Source organism: Antedon bifida, chromosome 5 (assembly GCF_963402885.1).
Source record: "Antedon bifida chromosome 5, ecAntBifi1.1, whole genome shotgun sequence".
Classification (NCBI taxonomy): Eukaryota; Metazoa; Echinodermata; class Crinoidea; order Comatulida; family Antedonidae; genus Antedon; species Antedon bifida.
In genome coordinates this window covers 26218937-26239639 of record NC_136230.1, presented here as the reverse complement: position 1 = coordinate 26239639, position 20703 = coordinate 26218937, and the positions used below count along the sequence as shown (strand labels likewise).

Sequence of the window (20703 nt, the reverse complement as noted above, 5' to 3'; positions counted from 1 at the left end):
TCCCAGGCAGCGGGCAGCCCAATGCATCGCAATTAGGTACAAACGCACATAGAATATTGATTATACATTTTTTTTCCTATCCCAATATTTCGAAGTCTTTTAACATTATCAATCCGTTTTCCCGCGTTATTCATGATCGATCGTTTGGCCATAAAGTTCTGCAAGTTAAACAGACACAAAGTCGTATTTTCAACAGATTCATTTCAAAGATAATCAGTTTAATTGATATTGGTTTAGCTACTAAACAGTTAGGACTCTTAATAGTAGGAGGTAGCGTCTACTTAATTCTCATTACGCCTACTGTATGTAATCTGTTCAATCAAATTACGTCGTAGTTTCATTGGACGCATCTTGCCAATTAAAGGCACACGAATGCATAAGGCTAAATAATTGGTGGACAGGTCACCTGCTGACCGATGCCTAATGAAGCGAGCTTTTGTTTCGGAACGGAGGGGCGGCCAGCCAAGGGGTCGCGCGCTTCCCTCTTTGACAGCTAATAAAATGACATTATGAACTACTTTTTTTATTATATATTTTTAACAGACTGTTACTATTATGTATAATGCTCCCCTTGTTAAAAGGTGACGGAAATGTATACAAAATATAAATCTACGCATGCGCGTAATTATAATACACTTATAGGCATAATAATTCCGTTTATTATCGGGAAGGTAATTGGTCGGTATACCGTTCTTCGGTGAGTTTACCGTTCTTCCGTCGGTTTACCGTTCTACGGTCGGTTTACCGTTCTACGGTCGGTTTGCCGTTCTTCGGTCGGTTTGCCGTTCTTTGGTCGGTTTACCGTTCTTCGGTCGGTTTACCGTTCTTCGATCGGTTTACCGTTCCTCGGTCGGTTTACCGTTCTTCCGTCGGTTTACCGTTTTCCGTCGTCAACCGCCCGAAACGAAATCAACCGCGATTAGCTAAAACCATTTAATTCCACGCGCTTCTGAAATGTAACAAATATTATTAATAGTAGGTAGGCACTTGACGGGCATGTCGCTTGTCGGTCGATGCCTACGAATCTCACCCCGTTCAACCATTAACTTAACGCGTCGTAATACACTACTCGTGAATTAACAATAATATTTCAGTAATTTGATAGGAGCGCAACGTATGTGATTATAAACGGTTTTTCTCGACATTTGTAAATTATTGACTGGGCGATTATATTACATTTTGAGCACACTTCACGTCAAAACACATTCTTGAAATATGAATACATTACGCATTTATAAATAATTACTGTATATGATATAAACATATATAACACTTATTTTACGTATCATACGAGAGTGTTATACTTGTATATACATATATGAATATTATCTTATCTTATCTTATATGGTTTGTGACCACCCATTGTATTACCGTTTGAGCACACTTGAATATGAATACCGGTAAATTACGCATTTATAAATATTGCTGTTACTTATTTTACTTACCAGTGTAAAGTAAAGTGTTATATAAGTATAATATAAGCATTACTATTACAATTTATTTAATTGCAACCTATATCTTATATATGGTTAGTGATTGACCACCCATTATATTACCGTTTGAGTACACTTTAATATGAATATCGGTAAATTACGCATTTATAAATATTGCTGTTACTTATTTTACTTATCAGACGTAAAGTGTTATATAAGAATATAAGCATTTACTTAATTGCAGCCCATCTTACAGATGGTGTCGTCATCAGACGATAATAGTATTATCTTGATTGCATGTCTAACTTCGGACCACAAACGTAATTCAATTTACTAAATGAGAATTTGTACAATAATTGTCCAAATATACATAATGAATAAATAATTATATAAACAATAATTACTAAAGTACTATTATGTCCTACCAGTTTCCATCTAATTAGTGCGCTCATAATGACCTCTCTGCGACCTGGGTGAAGGTTGTCTAAAATTAATGCCGTCCTAACATATATTGAACGGTATAGTCTAGATTCAAAAGAGTTGAGAGTCTAACCGAATGGCTAACGAAGATGAATTAAAAGGTGTCCCCATCTTAAACAGCGAAGTTTTGGTCTGATTTCGGGTTAAAATCCGTCGAAGTAGCAACGTAAGTAGCTTGACCAATCACAAACAAGAGTTCGGACGAGTCGTTGGTTAGTAAAACTTGCGCTGTGTTTTAGTCCATAGAACCAAGGCAATCTAAAAACAGGATGCTGAGCTCCGAAGATCAATGGAGTTACCTGTGGCTGCGACACTATCAGTTTGACGCCTCCCTCTTAACAGACACTGCGCCGCATAGTACAGTACTGTTGTCGAGGACTGTTAGGAGTTCCTATCTTGGCAAGGCGAGCTTAGTATCCTATTGTTAGATTGCCTTGATAGAACCAAACATATCTTACCAAGTAAGAGTGCCTACAAAAACAACAATTTAATGGTCGCTAATTGCAGGAAAAACTTTACTCTGTTTAAAAAAAATACATGACAAACCGAATATCTGTAATATTAAATACATCAACCTAAATTGTTTTAAAGAAACATGTTGGCACTCTTCATAGTTTAGAACACATTATATCGCAATATTTTTTCTTTACAATGTCCCTAGTTTAAACAAAATTATGCAGAATGTTTTTGCATAATTTATAAAATAACATGTATGAAAGAGATACCTGTCTCCAGCAATATATTTATTATCAGACTGTGATTTTAATAGCTTTGCATGTAAAAATTACCTGGAGTATAATTATTAAAGAATATCGTTTCACTTATGAAATTATGCTGCGAAATGTGAAATTCCCACTGGTCTTATGTGTTGAAATTAACAGTTTGTAACGTTTTAAATGTCTTTATCAACTCTATTCATCCGTCACGTGACTCCAGTACACGTGACTCCAGTCATCGCTTTGTATCCAGAGACCTTTCTAATCGTTTCTGTTACTTCTTAACATCAATATAATTCTCAGATATGTGAAATTATATAGATATAAACACACCAAATAATTAGATCGTTGTATTTTAATTTGTTACTATGACACGAATTGTATGAAGTTGACTTAACTCTACCTACTACTTACTAGTTGTCGGTGTAGTGATGTACCCTTTTCCCATGATGTTATTTGAATATTAACGTACAGTTATATCAACACATTTTAAAAATACAATAGACCTCGAGACTCAATAAAGTATTGTCCCCTGGTAAGTTACAAAATTCGCTTCACCACAGGCCCTACCATGGGGGCGTGTGGCTCAAATACTTGGTATTGTTTCACGCTCCTCCCCACCCTTTATTTCAAGGATGGATCCGTCCTTTCCTTTATATGGTGTTCCTTAAATATAGCTTGGTCATAATGTTAAAGCATTGCTCCTATATTCGTTTCACAAGAAAGTGTCCCTTAAATACAGTTGTCCTCGAAATATGTGTGTTTCCAGTGAAGAGTATCTAAGCTTACCAAATTTGGACAATCTACCACGAAACTATTCACAATAGTGTGTTCAAACAATTTACCCGGCCGCCGTTGTTTGAACTCAGCCAAACATACATTAGGCCTAACGCTTTAATTTGACCACTCGCTGTGATGTGAACATTCACATACAAAACAACATTGGGTATCCCAAGTCTATATATTAAATTAAAGTGTGTAGAAGGTTGAATACTCTCCCGTTTGTTTTGAAATCTGTCATAACACATTAAAATGTTATATGATTCTGTCACGATTATGCAAACGTTAGCCAATATTTAGTACGGAAAAAATTACGATCTACGCATGCGCAATTCATATTCGCGTTTTTACCGTGCGTCGTAGGCATATCGGACCTATTATTAATACGACAATATATATTATTATTATTTTCCGATCTTCATGATTATTAGTGATTGATTAGATTGTCGAATGAAAACGATTCTCAGTTTACAATATCCAAATGACAATATTTCTGCAGTATCATAGGCAATTCCCATAATACAACATCGTATGTGCATCACATGTGGTGCCTGTATCAGAGGAAGCGGTTAATAATGTAGTTTTTGGTCTATGTTAGGCGTTACATGCAAAACACATAATATGCTGTATGACGGAAATTGCCTACTAACTTAAATCCAGTAATTCGTTAAACACACGGAAAGATAATTTGACGCGAGTATGCAATACAAATTGTAGGCCTAATTACTACTCCGTATAGTAACTTCACACATTGTGACAATCAGTCAAAAATACGACGTGTTCTTTTATTGAAAAGTAGTTCGGATTCAGACCCGAACACATCAATATCAATTAAGATTTACCGTATATTAAGAACAAAAAGTAAAAACATGGACAAATTATGAGTATAAAAGCATTTACTTTGTTGGTGGAAGTTGCTGATATGGACTTGTGACTAGCCCGGTGTCACAATGGCAACATTATACAAATAAAAAAAAAACTTTTAGCGTGAAATATACACGTGTTAAAGAAATAGTGGACAAAAGTTACGCAATGAACTTTTTTGGCCAGTAGCAAGCAGGTTATACCCCGTGTGTCTAATTGATTTAGATAATGATTATTTTAATCAACTTTTAATCAAAATATCATAGGTTAGAAAATTGGAGTTTCTATTGGCAGAAGCTGTGGAAATGAAATGTAATGCCGTGATTACATGTGGTGCTGTCCTATCAAATCATTGCAGAACTACTGCCGTGGCTGCTGGGATACTGGGCTTAGAGGCGCATCTTCTTTTGCGTTCCAAAATGAAGGTAAGTTTATTAGAAATATAGAAAAGGTTATATCTCTTGGAACATCTGTTTTTTAAAATGCCATTTTCAATGTCAGTAGCTTAATTAACTACCGTAAGTTACTTTGAATTTTGAACGATTTTGGAAATCAAATAAAATTGTGTTCTGAAATCTTCCTTGTTTGTGTCAATCGATCGTTTTGGACAGTTGTAGGCCTGAATAATATTAAAATATTAAATTCTACTCTCAAAATGCTACTTTAGAAAGATGATGCCAGAGTGCTATTTAAAAGTAGGCCTATTTACCCTTTAGGCCAGGCGATGTAGGTTAGAATCCCGCCCACTCAGGCATCCTAAATCTTCCATTTTCTGCTCTGTAAACTTGGTTAATATTTAAAAGTATGCTTACTAGAGTTATCTCTGACTAATCAAAACTAGGACGTCTTTGCTCCTGTAATTAGCAATTATAGTTCTCATTAATATTCTCATGGAGTTCAGCATGGTATGTCTCTCTTTCAAATTTCCCGGAAACAAATCGAAGTTGATTGTAGGCTACAAAGTTCATACGCTCATTCGCGTTTCGTTCTATATAATTCTGCTTGCATGTATAATGATATTTGGAGAAGAAATCATATTTGTAACTTCAAAAAGCGATTATAAAAAGTGACACCTGGCCCTTTAATGACAGGCAGTTTAACGAGTGTATTTTATTTTCTAAAAATACTACTTACGGTTGATCATACCTGCTGACATTTAGTTCAATTTACGGAATTAAACTACTTATTTTGAATAAGTAACTATTCAATTTTATAGCCACGGTTGTTTCTTGAAATATTTCAGACGAAATCTTTACATTAAGCATAGCATTACATACATTTGTTTCGTTTAGCATATCCGATAACGTGAAGCACGTACGTTTACGATTTAATTTATAGTTTAGATTTTGTATATCTTCTACCAACTTTTAATTATCATTAGTAGGCACAAAACTGTCTCTATAATTGACATATTCGAGGCTTGTTTTTGCTATGTAGGCTTACACTGTCCATTCACTTGTTGTTGAGTATCACGTCAGTACTTCTGGGCTGCGCACAACAATTTGCGGTGTGCTATGGTGAACTTAATACAAATTTATTCCAATTTTCTATCATTATTATACATAGGCGTATCCCGCGAATTAGTAATGAATAAATACCGATCTAAAACAAGGATTGAACGACATTACGCTATATGTAGCCTAAGTCAAAAAGTATTCTTTTAATTGAACAACTTCTATGAACAAAGTTATACTCAAAAGTATAAAAGTATTTATTATTACCAAGGCAATCAAACCTATCAATTCCTATTTGTTTTTCTTTGTAGAATCCCGAAGACATCGTACCAAGAGGAAACGTCTTGCTTAACCGGTTAGTTGGAGCCCAGCAATATCTCATCCCGAATGAGGCTAACTTGGACACCGAGATCGTCCCAAGAATGCAGATACTAGCGAAGCAGCTAAGGTACGGTCTAAGCCAAACATGGCGTAAATCAATAATATACTGACAAAATATTTTCTTCAAAAATATATATCTATAGATAGTCCTAATAAATATTTTTCATTTTGTGTCTGTTTTTCTGTCAGTTCAAATAATAATCTCGTTTTTAAGAGTTGATTTTTAGACATGAACAACGAAGAATTTCTGTTGTTGTTTTTCATTCAAATAGTAACGTTGTATAGGAAGCGTTTGTCTGTAGACGTATTCTGATTTAAATTATTTCAACCATTTTGTATATGTAATTGGATATACTTGATTTAACAGAAGAATTATGTCTTGACAATATCCCACAAATTCGTTGTAATACCAAAGGAACAGTATTCTATTAACCGAATTAGTGACTTTATAACGCAGTAATAATAATTTCAACGTAAAACATGCTCCTTAGATAGGTTCGATTTGAGATAACATTGATGAGTGTATTTTGTTTGTCTAGTTTGCAATCTTGTCTCGTATAATCTGTACGTGTTTGTCGCTCAGTTGTATCTGTCATGGTTATTCATAGCATACCATAATGTACATTAGAATTCGACTTCGATAATAATAGAGCGCTTAGCAAATTTATCAATTTAAAAAAATAAATAAAATACTTTTAGATTTAGATTATAATGAGTTGTGTATTTTAAAACACAACAATTACATTCGAAATGAGTAGGGTATCACTGGTGTTTCTGGCCTATCTTATCTCTACATTCTGCATAAACAGTCTGCGCATGCTTACAACATGGACCTGTACATTTTATAGGTCCATGCTTACAACATGAAATATCGAAAGCTACCACAAAACCAATGAATGTCAAACATGCGTATAGTGATGATACGGCGTATTGGAATCGGATCTACTACGCACAGCTGTGAGAGGGGAATGGGTTAAACTGCCATATTGTGTGTATCCTCAGCCAATACGGGACTCTGGACTCGTCCTTCGGATGGGACGTAAGCCCGCTGTATTGCTAGCTGTAGTGGGTCTATAAACATCATGAAGACAATTATAATATACATTTACATTCATATTGCACATTCATATTGTTATATTGCACAGTGCATTTTATCTACCAAATGTTAATTTTGTATCAAGTGTGTCAAAAATATATATGATGATATGCTTAGGTGTAATTGTCTGATAAGATTAACATTTATTAAAACTAAATTTAATTTTCCACGTACATTTATCTTCAACTTGATATAATGTTACACGAAAAATGACAAACCAAATATAACAGTGAGTACATAAGGTATCTCCGCCAGCACCTGTCGTATCTGCAGTCTACCACATACCCGTAAAAGCAACATAATTGACCCTAAACAGCATGACGTACAGGATGCAGTAATGGCGTTCCATAGTCTTCCAGAAAACGATATTAAATAAATCGATCACTTAAGTCAGGTGCACTTTGTCTAACCTTAGTAAAATTATTTTTAGAAGAATAGTTATAAAATAACAATTGGGAATTGTTAAAGAATAATGAACAAGTAATTATCAACCCGAGTAGAAAGGTTTTAACAAGCCTAAAATTGTAAAACATTTTAAACTGAATCATATGATTTTATAATATGGTCACATTCAAATGTAACATTATTATACATCATCATACCCTAATTACACTACTTTAAAGTAAGATATTAGTCTATTATTAAATGTATACCGTGATTACGTAACAGCTTACACTTCTATATACCCATATTGTTCCATGAAAATTAACTTAATGTGCATCAAATATGTTTGCAATATACACCAGAAGTTCAAACAGAACATTGGATAATCCTAAACCGTCGATACATTGATGAACGTGTTTGTACACGATAGTAATCGCATTGTACGTTCCGCATGAACAGTTCCTGGATTCGATGAAATACAACGTAAATATTTTATAAATACAGTAAGTTTTCATAACAGTTGTGACGTTACCATTACGTAATTGTTACGTCGTTATAACGTTATTATATGCCGTACATCCATTTCAATTTATTAAAATCATTTTTAGATAATGTAGATCTACATTATGCGCGTTAAATCGGTTTGTATTGGTGACGTTTATAACGTCATATTCACGTATCAATTCCTAGAAACGTAAATCTGAATTAGGTACATAGGAGTGTATGAAAGGCAGTGAGGCATATGTAACCTCTCTGCCTCTATTGGACCAAAATATCATTGGTGATCGATCGTTGGAAAATTGAGAACAATATCGTTTTTTTTTTATATTATCCAACGTTTTATATATTTACAACATTATGTACGCTAGCTTTGTTTGCATAGTCTGGTTGTATAATGTAGTTTTAATGTTGGTGATGATATATTTAAGGAATTCACATGATAGGGAAAACGTAATACGTTCGCTTGGTAAGTCGTGTTTTTTAAAATCTTAGTTTATTTTATTGTTAGTTTGATGGATAAATTGACGCAACGTATGACGCACGCGTTGAAACGTTGATAATATTGTCACGAGCGTTGAAATGTTGTTGTTACGCTTATGTACGCGCGCGCAAACATTGCGTCATTTTGTGACGTCACCGAGACATTTATGGTTGCAAGTCTACTGTACTCATAATACTACAAACTGCATTCAAAATTCTATTAATTGCGTTACCTGAGCATGAAGACGATAATTTTACAGCATCATAAATAATAATGTGTGTAACCTCGCAATACATAATGCATTAGTATACGTTTGGGCAGATTTACTGCTTATTTTGTTTACACACGAACATTGTAGTATGAATGCACAGCCAATTTGAGAATGCATTCCTCAACAATCCAGTGCAAATTTGTTATAATAATTGTAGATATAGTTTTATGTAGACGGAGTTTAATTCCCTCAGCTTTGTTATTAGTGCTGGTTTTGTTATAATAATGGGACATGCGTTTATGTACGCTCGGGTCGTAATCGAGATTGTCAGATTATACACGAACATTATGCTCTACGGACAAAAAAAGAGGCCTACGTGATTTGATATATACATAATAATATATCTCTTGCTGTCTCTGTTCTGTACTCATTTATATTATCGGATGAAGTCGTATACTGTTCGTTTGATTTTATGGTGTTTTATATAGTCAAAAGTGTTGGTTTGCTTATAAGATCTATATTTATCAACTGGGCGATAACGATTAAATAAAGCAAAATAGTAAAGCGAATGATGTGATCAATGGCATATTCAATCTTCTCTTTTCTGAAATCTCTACACATTTGAGCTATACACTATTTTTTTATATTATTATTTTAAACAACACAAAAAAACAATGTAGCAAGTTACAACTTGTGGCCAATAGTCAGATTTTGCTCTTAAAGATAAAAACAAAACACCAATACGTAAAAGAAATAAAAAATAGTTTTAAAAATATATAATAATATCAGGCATTGAGCAGGCGGATTAAATAAGGGATTAAGCTGTTGCTAAAGTAGGCATTTCTGGATAATTCATATTACGGAGCAATCTCCCCTGACTCTCAAACCTTGTCAAAGGTAACACACAAAACAAAGAACGAAACAAGTATTTTGCCTGTTATGTAGTTAGTTGGCTGGTGGCTTTACGTCATTCATAAAAACTACGCGTCAAAAATATTCGCCATTTTGTTTCAAATAACTAGTACATTATTCCTCATAGTATGTGTATTTTTTACTCAATATTTCACTTGTGTGTTATATTTTCAGTTTAACAGCTCCACAAGGGCGGCCCTGCAATTCACCAGCAGCATCCGCCATTTCTCATTCAAAATAATTCTTCCTTTCTCTTAGCCAATCACCTAAGGAGCCGGTCGATTCCTTCAACCTATTCCTTCATACATACGCAAGAACAACCAGTACGTAGTCTCAGATGGCAAGGAAGTCTTTCTAATTTCTATAATTTTGCTTTGGTGGAGGGGAAGGATGCAGGATGTCTCATGTCAGAGATGATACAAGATGACCGAAGGACGTCTTTTAATTTCTAATTTTACTTTGATGGGAAGGAACTTGGCAAAGAGGAGAATCCGCAATGACGATGATGTCTTAGCGTTCCACAGAATTCTCTTGGTTGCCGCCGCCAGAATGTCTTCCAAATATTGCACGGTCGGTCAATTATTTGGAGAGAACACTTAAGTATTGTCAGCCATAAAAACTACAATGTTATTTCAAAGACATTTTACCTTTCTTCTCATAAACGCTAATGTAACATTGTAATCGAAGTTGTAAATAATTTGTTACAATACAATATTTTAAAATACAAGTCACCTATCAAATTCGAGACCCTTTCTTATTGTGAAATCCTACTTTTCATTATTTTAAGTGGTACAAGTTAAAGTACCAATATTAAAGAAACTTGAAAACACTTAATTGGATGTTGAAGCATGCGCATAAGGTCCAAATTGGTCTCGAATTAGCAGGTGAATTGTATTTATGCAAGTTTTCTCTCTTGCAAATTATTGCGTTACGGCATTGATGTTATAACATTTCAAAGTGGTTGTTAAGCGGTTTGAAGGTCATAAAAACTTGACCTACATAATATTACGTCACGGTGTTTTAATATTATTGTTTAGCATTAGTCAAAATACATAAAAATGAATGGCAAATGTAGAGGGTTGTTCAGTTTATGAGAAAAATGATATTAAAAAGTATTAATTACAATATAATCTCTATATTAAGGGGACTTGTAACTTCAAGACCCGAAAATGTTGCTTTAATAGGGTGACCCCCCTAGATAGCAATTTCCCGAAGAGATTCTACTGGATTTTGAATAGAGACCTAAATGGGCAATGAAATGAATAATAGAACAATCGAACCCTTTTTTGAACAACATCCTCTACACGTGCTATTCAAAGGTCGGGTTGCGTTATAATAAAACTATGGGTTTTTTCTAAAGTATTTTTCTAATGAATAAATATATATCATCATAATATGCTTTGAAATAAATATAATGTTCTATAGTAAGCACTGCCAATTGTATACAACATAATGTTCTTTCCATTTTCTTTCTTTCTATTAGTGAAATTCGCAAGATAAAGTCATATTTGATCCCAGTTGGCAAACCGAGCACAATAGCAGTACAGGGATATTTATGGGCATGGCAAGAACTTCTTGATCAAGTGAGATAAAACAAATTTACATATACAAGCTACTCTCCATGCGCACATTTGCCAAAAGTTGGATAATGATGAGCAGACGCATGCGCGGTATAGTTTAGGATAAGTTCTTTCTAAAAATAGACTACTAAATATACTACTACAAATTCACATCTTTCATCAATCTTTTCAACACAACATGATTTTGAAGAAAGCATTACATTTTATTCTGATAATTAAAATCGCATAAAATACATTCCTTATTAATATTTTATTCTATTGCCAACATAAACACACTGAATTATGTACAATTTCAATAAATCTTAGTTATAGAGGTCTTGTAATGTATTTAATATTTTTTTTCGAATTTGAAATTCATAAAGTCACATTTCATAGTAAATGTTTTGATCATGAACACTGAAATGCATTCGCAACGAGTATATAATCATTATCAATCGCGACAGTAAGTGCAGCATGTTTCATATAATATAAACTTACATACTTTAGAATGTCCTTTGTATATTAAGAAAATAGTAGAATCGTTAATTTGATTGAAATAAACAAAAAGAACTATTTAAGAATCAGGAAGTACGACAAAGGAATGTAAAAGTATTAAGTCCAACTAAATTCTACTACCTCTTCCAAAACAGTGAATACTTTTAATTTTTCCGAATGAAATTCGAGGACTTGATTAAACGCTACCGATGCTTCGTATCCATTGTATAACACGCAACTACTCGTGACGAGAAAAAAATTAGAAGAGAAAAATGGAAATCGTTTTGATATTTGTTTTAATGCAGTATATTATTATAAGTTCATTCCATCATCACGAGCATGTCAAACGCATATTAGAATAAGTAAATTGAGCGTATCCAGTGCATGAAGTAATATACAACTGAACGCGTTACGTGAACAGTTTTTGACATTTTATGTAAATAATGCGCTTGGCCTAACGAGCATTATTCAAAATTACAATTTATGTAGAGACCTGTCCACAGACGCGCCTAGAATGTTCACAGCAGTCAACAGCAGACCTATATTTAAACACGGTAAAATGAATTGAGTGTGAATACCATTTCTCCAAGCCTATGTTTTTTTTTTAAAGATGGAGTACATTTTGGCGTGCTTGATGAAGAAGAGGAGAACGTAAAATAAAACCGTTTAAAAATATTATTTATTATTTAATGTTGATTTTATGTATTCAGAAAGGGTTGTAAATGTTGAGTGGGGTGGTTTTTTCACAAAAAGTCTATTATGATCACCTCTGCTGCTAATCTCTAGTTTGAAAATGGTATTTGAAGAAAGAGGTTCCCTTGAAAACTTTAGAACCAACCCTCTCCAGCCGGGCTTACTTAAATGTGACTCAGGTCAGCTATACAGAATTGATGTTCCATAAAAAACAATAAAAAATACTCCTGAATAGGCTAAAAAATGTATAACAGACATCAATCGAGATATAATGTGATTATTGAATCTAGATATAATATGATTAGAATAGAAAAACAAAGAAGAAATAACTACATAGACAAACCAAAAAAATAAATATATAAAATACAAAATACATCATACATACGAAACATGTTAAAGAGAGAGAAAAAAAGCGAATCAGATTTTGGTAATTAGACTAATGACATTAAACATGACAATGTTATGGAATGTGGCCATTGTTTCACGCTATGCACGTCAAGCTGAACAATGCGACGAGTTCAAAATTAATCATTGCATTATAACTCTCCGTGATCTTATTCAAACAATGTTAATGAGATATTTATAAAACAAAAAGAAGATTTATTAAGCTTTCTATCTAGGTGTGTTTCAGTTAAGACTAAATTACAACAATGAAAAACTAGTACTAATAATTTATTGAGTACAAATAAAATAATACAAGTTAGGCTATACATCAAACCATAAAGAATTTCGTAGTTTTATTATTTCTTACTTTATTAAATAATTACGCATGCGCATTTGGGATTAACAATGGCATTATACCTTAATAATTTTGGGTTAATTTGATCGATTGTGTGATCTGTTTAAACTTCAAACCAACAGAATATTTACAACTATAAATCAGATATTACCAGGACTACTGGTATACCTTAAGGATCATGTTAACATTCTACTGCAGTTACTGCAGTACATGTCCTACTATACAATAACTATTGATTCGTTTGTTTCAATGTAAAAGTATTCACTGCAATAATACTAAATCACAATAAAGTATGGAATAACCTACTACTGAAATTAAATATTCCCCAACATTTGCTTCATTCAAAGCTACATATCGATCTCATTTTTTTTTCTCACAAAGCTACACGTTTTTCCTGATTTTTTTTAATTTACGACGGGACCACAATGAAAAACAGGTTTTCTTTTACATGATTGTGTAATCCTGTATAAATTATTTTGTTAAATAAATAAACGGGTTATTTTATAGAGTAAACAAATATTATTTAGTTACTGCAGTAATTGCAGTAAAATAATTTTGACATGATAGCTTATATGGTGTGGTATGTGCGTTATGAAGCAGCTCACTTGTCTTAAGTTATTTACTATTAGATGATGTATCTAAACATGCATTATTCCGTAAAATATCCGTTTCTTTATCGGATCATAGGGATCCTACTTATCTGAATCATTTGTCAATGACATCGCAGACAGATGAAGTTGGTGCACGCATGCGTACAAGAACTGTACTATTTATTAGCACGTGATGTGTTTCTTTAGTTGGTTTCCCTGACGAATTATCAGTGATTGCTCAAATTGAAAATATATTACACACGTTCGCAAAATTAATGATTACATTCTATATCCAATGGGGCCCTCTGAGGGTACTGGATGCCCTTTTTCCCTTCGTCTGAAGTCGAATTATAGTATAGGCCTAGCCTTCCTCTGAAAGTATCCTAAGTTTGTTCTTAAGCTCTGTCTACACTATAAAACTACTTACCCAAACCTACTCACTCACCCAAATATGGTGGTGATATGCCCAAATATGGTAGTTATATAAAATCATCATGTCCATATTATGGGCACATCACATTTTTTGTCGCATAAAGTTTGATAGTGCAGACAGAGCTCTATAGTAACATATTGATTGTCTACATGCAAACCTTAAAACGATATAATTATTATCTTTAACTTGTTTTAAATATGGTACTGTACTTGTTCTTAAAGGGCATTCAAGAAAGATTTGATGACATCATCGTGACCATTGCAACTGGGGAAAACGCCGCAGGTCTTGCAATTGGCAACTATTTGACAGGATCCAAGTTAAAGTAAGTAACAACGGCTAACCTTTCGAAATAGGTTAAATACAACCAAGGCAATCTAACAACAGGATGCTGAGCTCCGGAGATCAAAGGTTTTATCTGTGGCTGCGACACGATCAGTTCAAATATGTATTTATAGTAGTACTGTTGCTATTTGTCGCAGCCAGACATAAGATCAAAGGAATGTTACAAGTTCCATGACAAGGCGAGCTCAATATATATATTTCCTTGATTCACCCGATTCACTCGGTTCCCACTTGGACGCTGCAAAACAAGTGAGTTGACCAATGACAAGCGATAGTTTAGGGGTCCATCGCGTCGTGATTGGTCAGTAAGTAAATATTGTAACGACACCAATAATAGTTAAAACTATGAAAAACATTTCACATTGAGAATAAAAAATATTGATCGAAATGGAAATGATGAAATTACAGATTAAGAAGCAAATAATAAGAATATCGGGGAAGTGGTATGGAAAGGAGCCTCGTTTAATATCTGGCTCATGTATGTAGGCTATTTCGAATCCAAATTTCAGTATTTTTTTAGAATTCACAATTAAGGTCAGTCAAATCAAGGTAATATATTGTTTAAAGGTTTGCATGGCGAAATCAAATGTTGATATAAAGTTTGCTAATATACGTGGTGTACCGTAAACTTTATATCAACAAATCAAGGTAATTAAAAATTCCCACTTCTTTGAGAAAAAAAATACTGTTTCTTCAAATTGAACAATTGTTATACCTTTTACTTTAGTAGTTGTTCAAAATGAGATCACAAAATGGGTAATTGCTTGAATTAAATATATAATTGAAGTGTCATTTGTCGCTCCTTTAATTGTCTAATCTATTATTTTATTCTTCTAAATAATCTTCAATACCAATTTATATCTGGCAGGATACATGCCTACGCAGTATGCTACGATGCAAAGACATTCCACTCCCATATCAACAGCACGCTGGATATTCTAGGCCTAGGGGATACCATCCAGTCTGAGGATATCATCAACATTATAGAGGGATACCAAGGCGATGGATATGGGCTATCAACGCCACATGAAATAGGTAGGCCTACGGTAGTATGTAGTTAAATTAAAGAAACATTGTTTCCCCTCCCCCCCCCCCCCGCCACCAAAATAAAAAACATGAAGATTAATAAAAAAAAAAATTTGAATAATAAATAGGCCATTTCGAAGAAAAACAATATTTCACTTATAAAAAGAGAAAATAAACGGTTAAATTCAACCAAACACCCATTGACTTCCAGTCAATTTGGCTATTTTTTGCTTTAAATTACAGTTTTTCAGGTGAATATTTTTGTGAAAAGTGAATAACTATTAAGTGACATTAAAATGGCATATTCCATACAAAAGATTTAAAATAATTATTTTTAAGAGGGACAATATATCTTTAACATTCTTGGTGACGACGAATATACTTTGATGTGCGCGTTACAATTATGTTAATAGTTTTTACGAACGCGTCAAGATAATGTTGAATTGTCAAATTCATCATTTTTTCGTTATTGTACCGAAGTAGGCCTAATTGTAAGTGGGAAAGTTCACTTTATTATAGCAGAGTATTTTTCACGAATTAAGGGAATCTTTTTTGGTCGTGAAAGTTCCCCTCTTGATCAGGGTCTTTATATTGTATCATTTTGGAGATAAGTATGTTCCGTTATGTAGCCTACATCTGATATTATTATGATAATTACATTCATCTGTTAAGGCGATAATGCTAAGTAAATAAATAGTGAATTGTAATTGTATTACAGTAGTTAAAACACCTCTTAACATCTAGATGGCTTGTTTATCGATTTCAAGATTCTGAATCGATTCCGCCTAAAGCAGATTTGGAAGTTATACTACTCGCTTGTTTGTTGAATTTTGTTGTTACCTTTCAATTCAAGAGCGTTTGTAATCTCGCACATATTTTACCAATGTTCTATTAAAGATGTATTGTCTTGAAAAAAATCTTTAAAAAACTGTGGAATATGCCATTTTAATGTCACATAATAGTTATCCACTTTGACTAAGAATTGGATCGAAAAAAAATAATTCACCTGAAGAAAACTGGAATTTAAAGCAAAACATAGTCAAATTGGCTGCCAGTCAATGGGTTTTGGTTGAATTTAACCATTTATTTTGTCATTTTATAAGTTTGTTTTCGTCGTTTTTTCTACGCAAGTGATTAACTTTATCAAAACTACAAGATATTCTATTTAAAGTATGATTTAATTAATCTTCATTTTTCATGTTTTTGGGGGACAATAAATCTTTAATTAAGTTAATGTTGCGTTAGTAATAATGAAGTTATGTCAATATTATGTGGAAGTCAACATCTGTGGAATCTTTTTAAAAACAATTAAAACAAAAAACAACATTGTAAAGCAATAGAAATCACCTGATGTCATGAGGTGTAAATTCGGTTTTTTGTTTGGATTTTTGGCGGGGAAAGTTAAAAAACCATGTCATCGTCTAATGTAACCAAAATTAAAAGAAGAACACTTGGAAAAAACTAACCTAAATCTTTAATTCAATATGAATCCTTTTGGAGTCTTTTTGAATGTATCTCTATCGTGTTTTTACGACGAAATTTAATCTCTTCGAACTATTAGATATAAATTGCTTAAAGCAGAAGAACCTCGCGGCTGATAAGATAGGCAGTGGGTTACTAAAAAAACAAAATAGATTTGCGCTGTGTATCAAATTAGTTATTTCACTGTTTGAATATGATGGAACAATAATTAATCTTGTCTTTTATACGCGTTAGATTTCGATTTAAGTAGGTACTAGAATAATCTAAAAGAACAATTAATATTCTGGTATCGTAGTGCATTGTGCTAATTGTAATCATGAACAGTATCGACCATTTCAAAACCATCTTAAGATAATTAATCGCTTTATAGAACGATATACGTAAAGGAATATAGTTTACTGTGGTAGTGTAGACAGAGCTATACTATAGTAGTATAGTATACATACTGACTTTTTCAAATCAAATACATGAGTTTCTACTATGCTTGTCAACTTGTTACCAAAAATAGTTTACTAAGAAAAAATCAAACACTTTACCGCTCCATACGTAAGTCCCATGTGTGCTATTTCCTATCTACATAGTGGTGCTTTAAAGTTGTTACATATCGGAAAAGAAAGTATCTATACGCATAGAAAAGTTCACAATTCGGACAGTAAAATTCATGAGTTATGTATACCTTCTAAAATTGGTCAGGTATCTTAAACTAGACCTTACTAAATCGCGTAGACCCACTGTATAATTGGATCAAAAATAGGATACACAAATGTTCCTTAGTGGACATTAATTGTACTCCTCCTCTTTGGCATCTTGAGTTTATCTCCTGCGGGATTATGTAGGCCTAAGTTCCTGTGACAAAAGAACATGGCTGGAGCAAAAAACAGAAACCATCGAGAAAAGATTGAGATTTGAACACAATCTCAGCTAACACTAAAATGTAAAACATTTTCTTACCGTATTAAACACTAAGGAGTTGAGGGGAGTAGGCTAGACCTAGAATTCATAGATTTATCTATTATGTTAAAGCAAGGCAATCAAACAACAGGATGCTAACTTCCGGGGATCAAATGGTTTAACTGTGACTGGTTTATATGTTACCAACAATCTTGAAATGTAATCATTGCTTTAAAAATAAAGATCTTTTTTTACAGATTTTATTAGAAAAGTTGCAACGACTACAGGCATTTTATTAGATCCAACGTACACTGGAAAGGCGGCCAGTGGATTGTCACATGATCTCACCTACGACCGATCAAAATTCAAAGGAAATAGAATTCTTTTCATACATACAGGTTAGTTCAACAATTTTATCTACACGCGGAATGAAAGACGGCGACTTTTTGTAAAGCTCTGTCTACACTATCAAACTTTATGTGACACAAAAATGTGATGTGCCCATATGGACATGATGGTGTCATATCACTACCATATTTAAGCACATCACTACCATATTTGGGCACATCACACTTTTTAGTCAAACTAGTTTGATAGTGTAGACAGAACTTTAAATATTATAATGTGTGTGACTCGGAACAAGAGTGCGAATGCAGTCTTATACTTAGTCTGTTTTCCACTTTTGATGGGCGAATTTAGTCACGCGAATCAATTTGTTTTAATGAATAAAAATTGCGTTATCCTACCCGTACACATCGAGCGAATAGCAGTGATTTTCATTTCCTGCGGCCGATTCGGATGCGCTCTGATTGATTGCTTTGTTTCGCTTTGCAAAAATAATATATAATAATAATAACTATTCAAACTACCAATGCATTTGAAGCGAAAACCCCAAGGAACTAGAATTCGTCGCAGAAAGGGATTTGGAATTCATAAATACGCAAGCGTATTATATAAGCCGATGCTTTTCGATTCACGCGAACAAATTTGTCTATAGTGGAAACAGGCGTTATGTTGTGTAATGTGTTATTACCTATTGCTGCTACTACTAACAGCAGAGGCAGGTGGACAAGTGCTTTTTTTTGCTACTATTTTGTATTTTTAAACACAACATTTAATGTATAGTGGCGTGCGCCTTCGAGGTGTGTATGGATATTTAAGCCTATTTTCTACTAGGCGAATTGGATATTACTAACTGTAAACTTGGCTGCGCTTGCTTTACATTGCGAAGTAAATGAAGATATGAATACGCATGCGTAGAAACCAACGCTTTTTAAACTAAGCTTTAGGTGTAATTGGGTTTGATTATTATTAATTGATCATTATTATTCAAAAGCAGCATAGGTCTTTAACAGCGAACTCTATTAATTATATAACATTCCATTATGTGTCATTTAATGAAGAAACTAATTTCTTGTAACTTAGAAACTAATTTCCAAGTATTGCCATTACCTTTGATAATGACTTGTGTCGTCATACACGAACTTTCATCATCTTCAAAACTTGTAACATTCTTAACCGGCAAAATATTACGCATTCAAGTCAGCAGTTCAGCGGCCATTAACGCTGATACAAAAGCCTCGAGCAGAAATTCAATATCATCTGATAAATTAACGCATAATTTCATAATCAATCTTAAATGAAAAGATGAAATATTAAAACAAATATTACGAGGTTTGGCAGTTTAACGTTGATACAATTTAACGTAAGTTAACAGGCTATATGATGATAGTTTACGCATTCATTATTAATTATTCTGCGGATTGATTTCATTGGAAAAAATACGTGTAGTGCAAGCCCCAGTTTCCACTATCAGCTATGATGTTGCGCATCGCAAAAAGTAGATCGAATCAATACGCATCCTTCGAATTAAGGAACAGCAATAATATTTTTACACAGGCCCGTTCTTCGACTTCATTACATTACCTAATTAAATTAAAATAGTCCGAAGCTATGAATGAGCTTGTAGATTTCCATGAATAAAATACGATAACATCAGACAAACAAAGCAAATTTCTACTGAATAAATTATAAGTTGGTATTGGTAGTTGGAAACCGTAACCTGTGCGAATATTGAGCTAAATTCTAAATAGTCTAGGCTAAATATATCGTATACTGTGACTTCTTATGATATGTAGGTAAGCAGTCCTAGAGAAGACGTACGCCTAAAGCTTGCTGATCTATGCCTTACAGTACTCATAAACCCAAGTTGCTTAAATCTACCCAAAGCACAAGTATTTTTCCAAAGCAAACTAATAACTTCAGAGTTAAAACCAAGACAAGAATATACGATCGGAGATTTAAATATCACATATCAGTTTTACAGTTTTATTCTCAATCACTTATACACAACTCAGTCGGGTTATTAAAGATTTACGCATTAAACGTATTCAATTACAGAATAAGTGGGCATAATGCTATACCGTTTGTAGTATATACTCCCACATATCTATGTCTGTGAAAAAGAAAATATCGCATTCAACGTCTGTGGTGGATACAGCTAGAATAACATTAAAATTACATTAATAAAATAAAAGAAGCACGCAAATTAGTACAGCTGATTGGTGTCATGTATAACGACAAGAAACTGCGGACTGTTTTATGTGAGGTGACGGTAACAGGCGCATCTATACACTGTAAAAATGTTATGTGGTAACACTGTAAAAATAATGTTTAGATCTGAAACATGTATTTTTTATCAACTTTTCCACACATTTAGCTTTAAACATGTTTAGATATGAAACATGTCTAGGTTCTAAA

The 20703-nt window shown here is 33.4% G+C and overlaps 1 protein-coding gene across 2 annotated transcripts in view; it reads left to right on the top strand.

Annotated features, from left to right (window-relative positions):
* Positions 1–20703, top strand: part of LOC144842783 (uncharacterized) — a 47684-nt gene that overhangs the window by 21916 nt on the left and 5065 nt on the right. For both annotated transcript variants that reach the window (XM_078699316.1, XM_078699317.1), the window contains exons 4-9: positions 4540–4698; positions 6039–6175; positions 11177–11276; positions 14424–14524; positions 15413–15579; positions 18201–18341. In XM_078699316.1, the coding sequence (XP_078555442.1) occupies positions 4540–4698; positions 6039–6175; positions 11177–11276; positions 14424–14524; positions 15413–15579; positions 18201–18341 (805 nt within the window). The remainder of the gene's footprint in view (positions 1–4539; positions 4699–6038; positions 6176–11176; positions 11277–14423; positions 14525–15412; positions 15580–18200; positions 18342–20703) is intronic.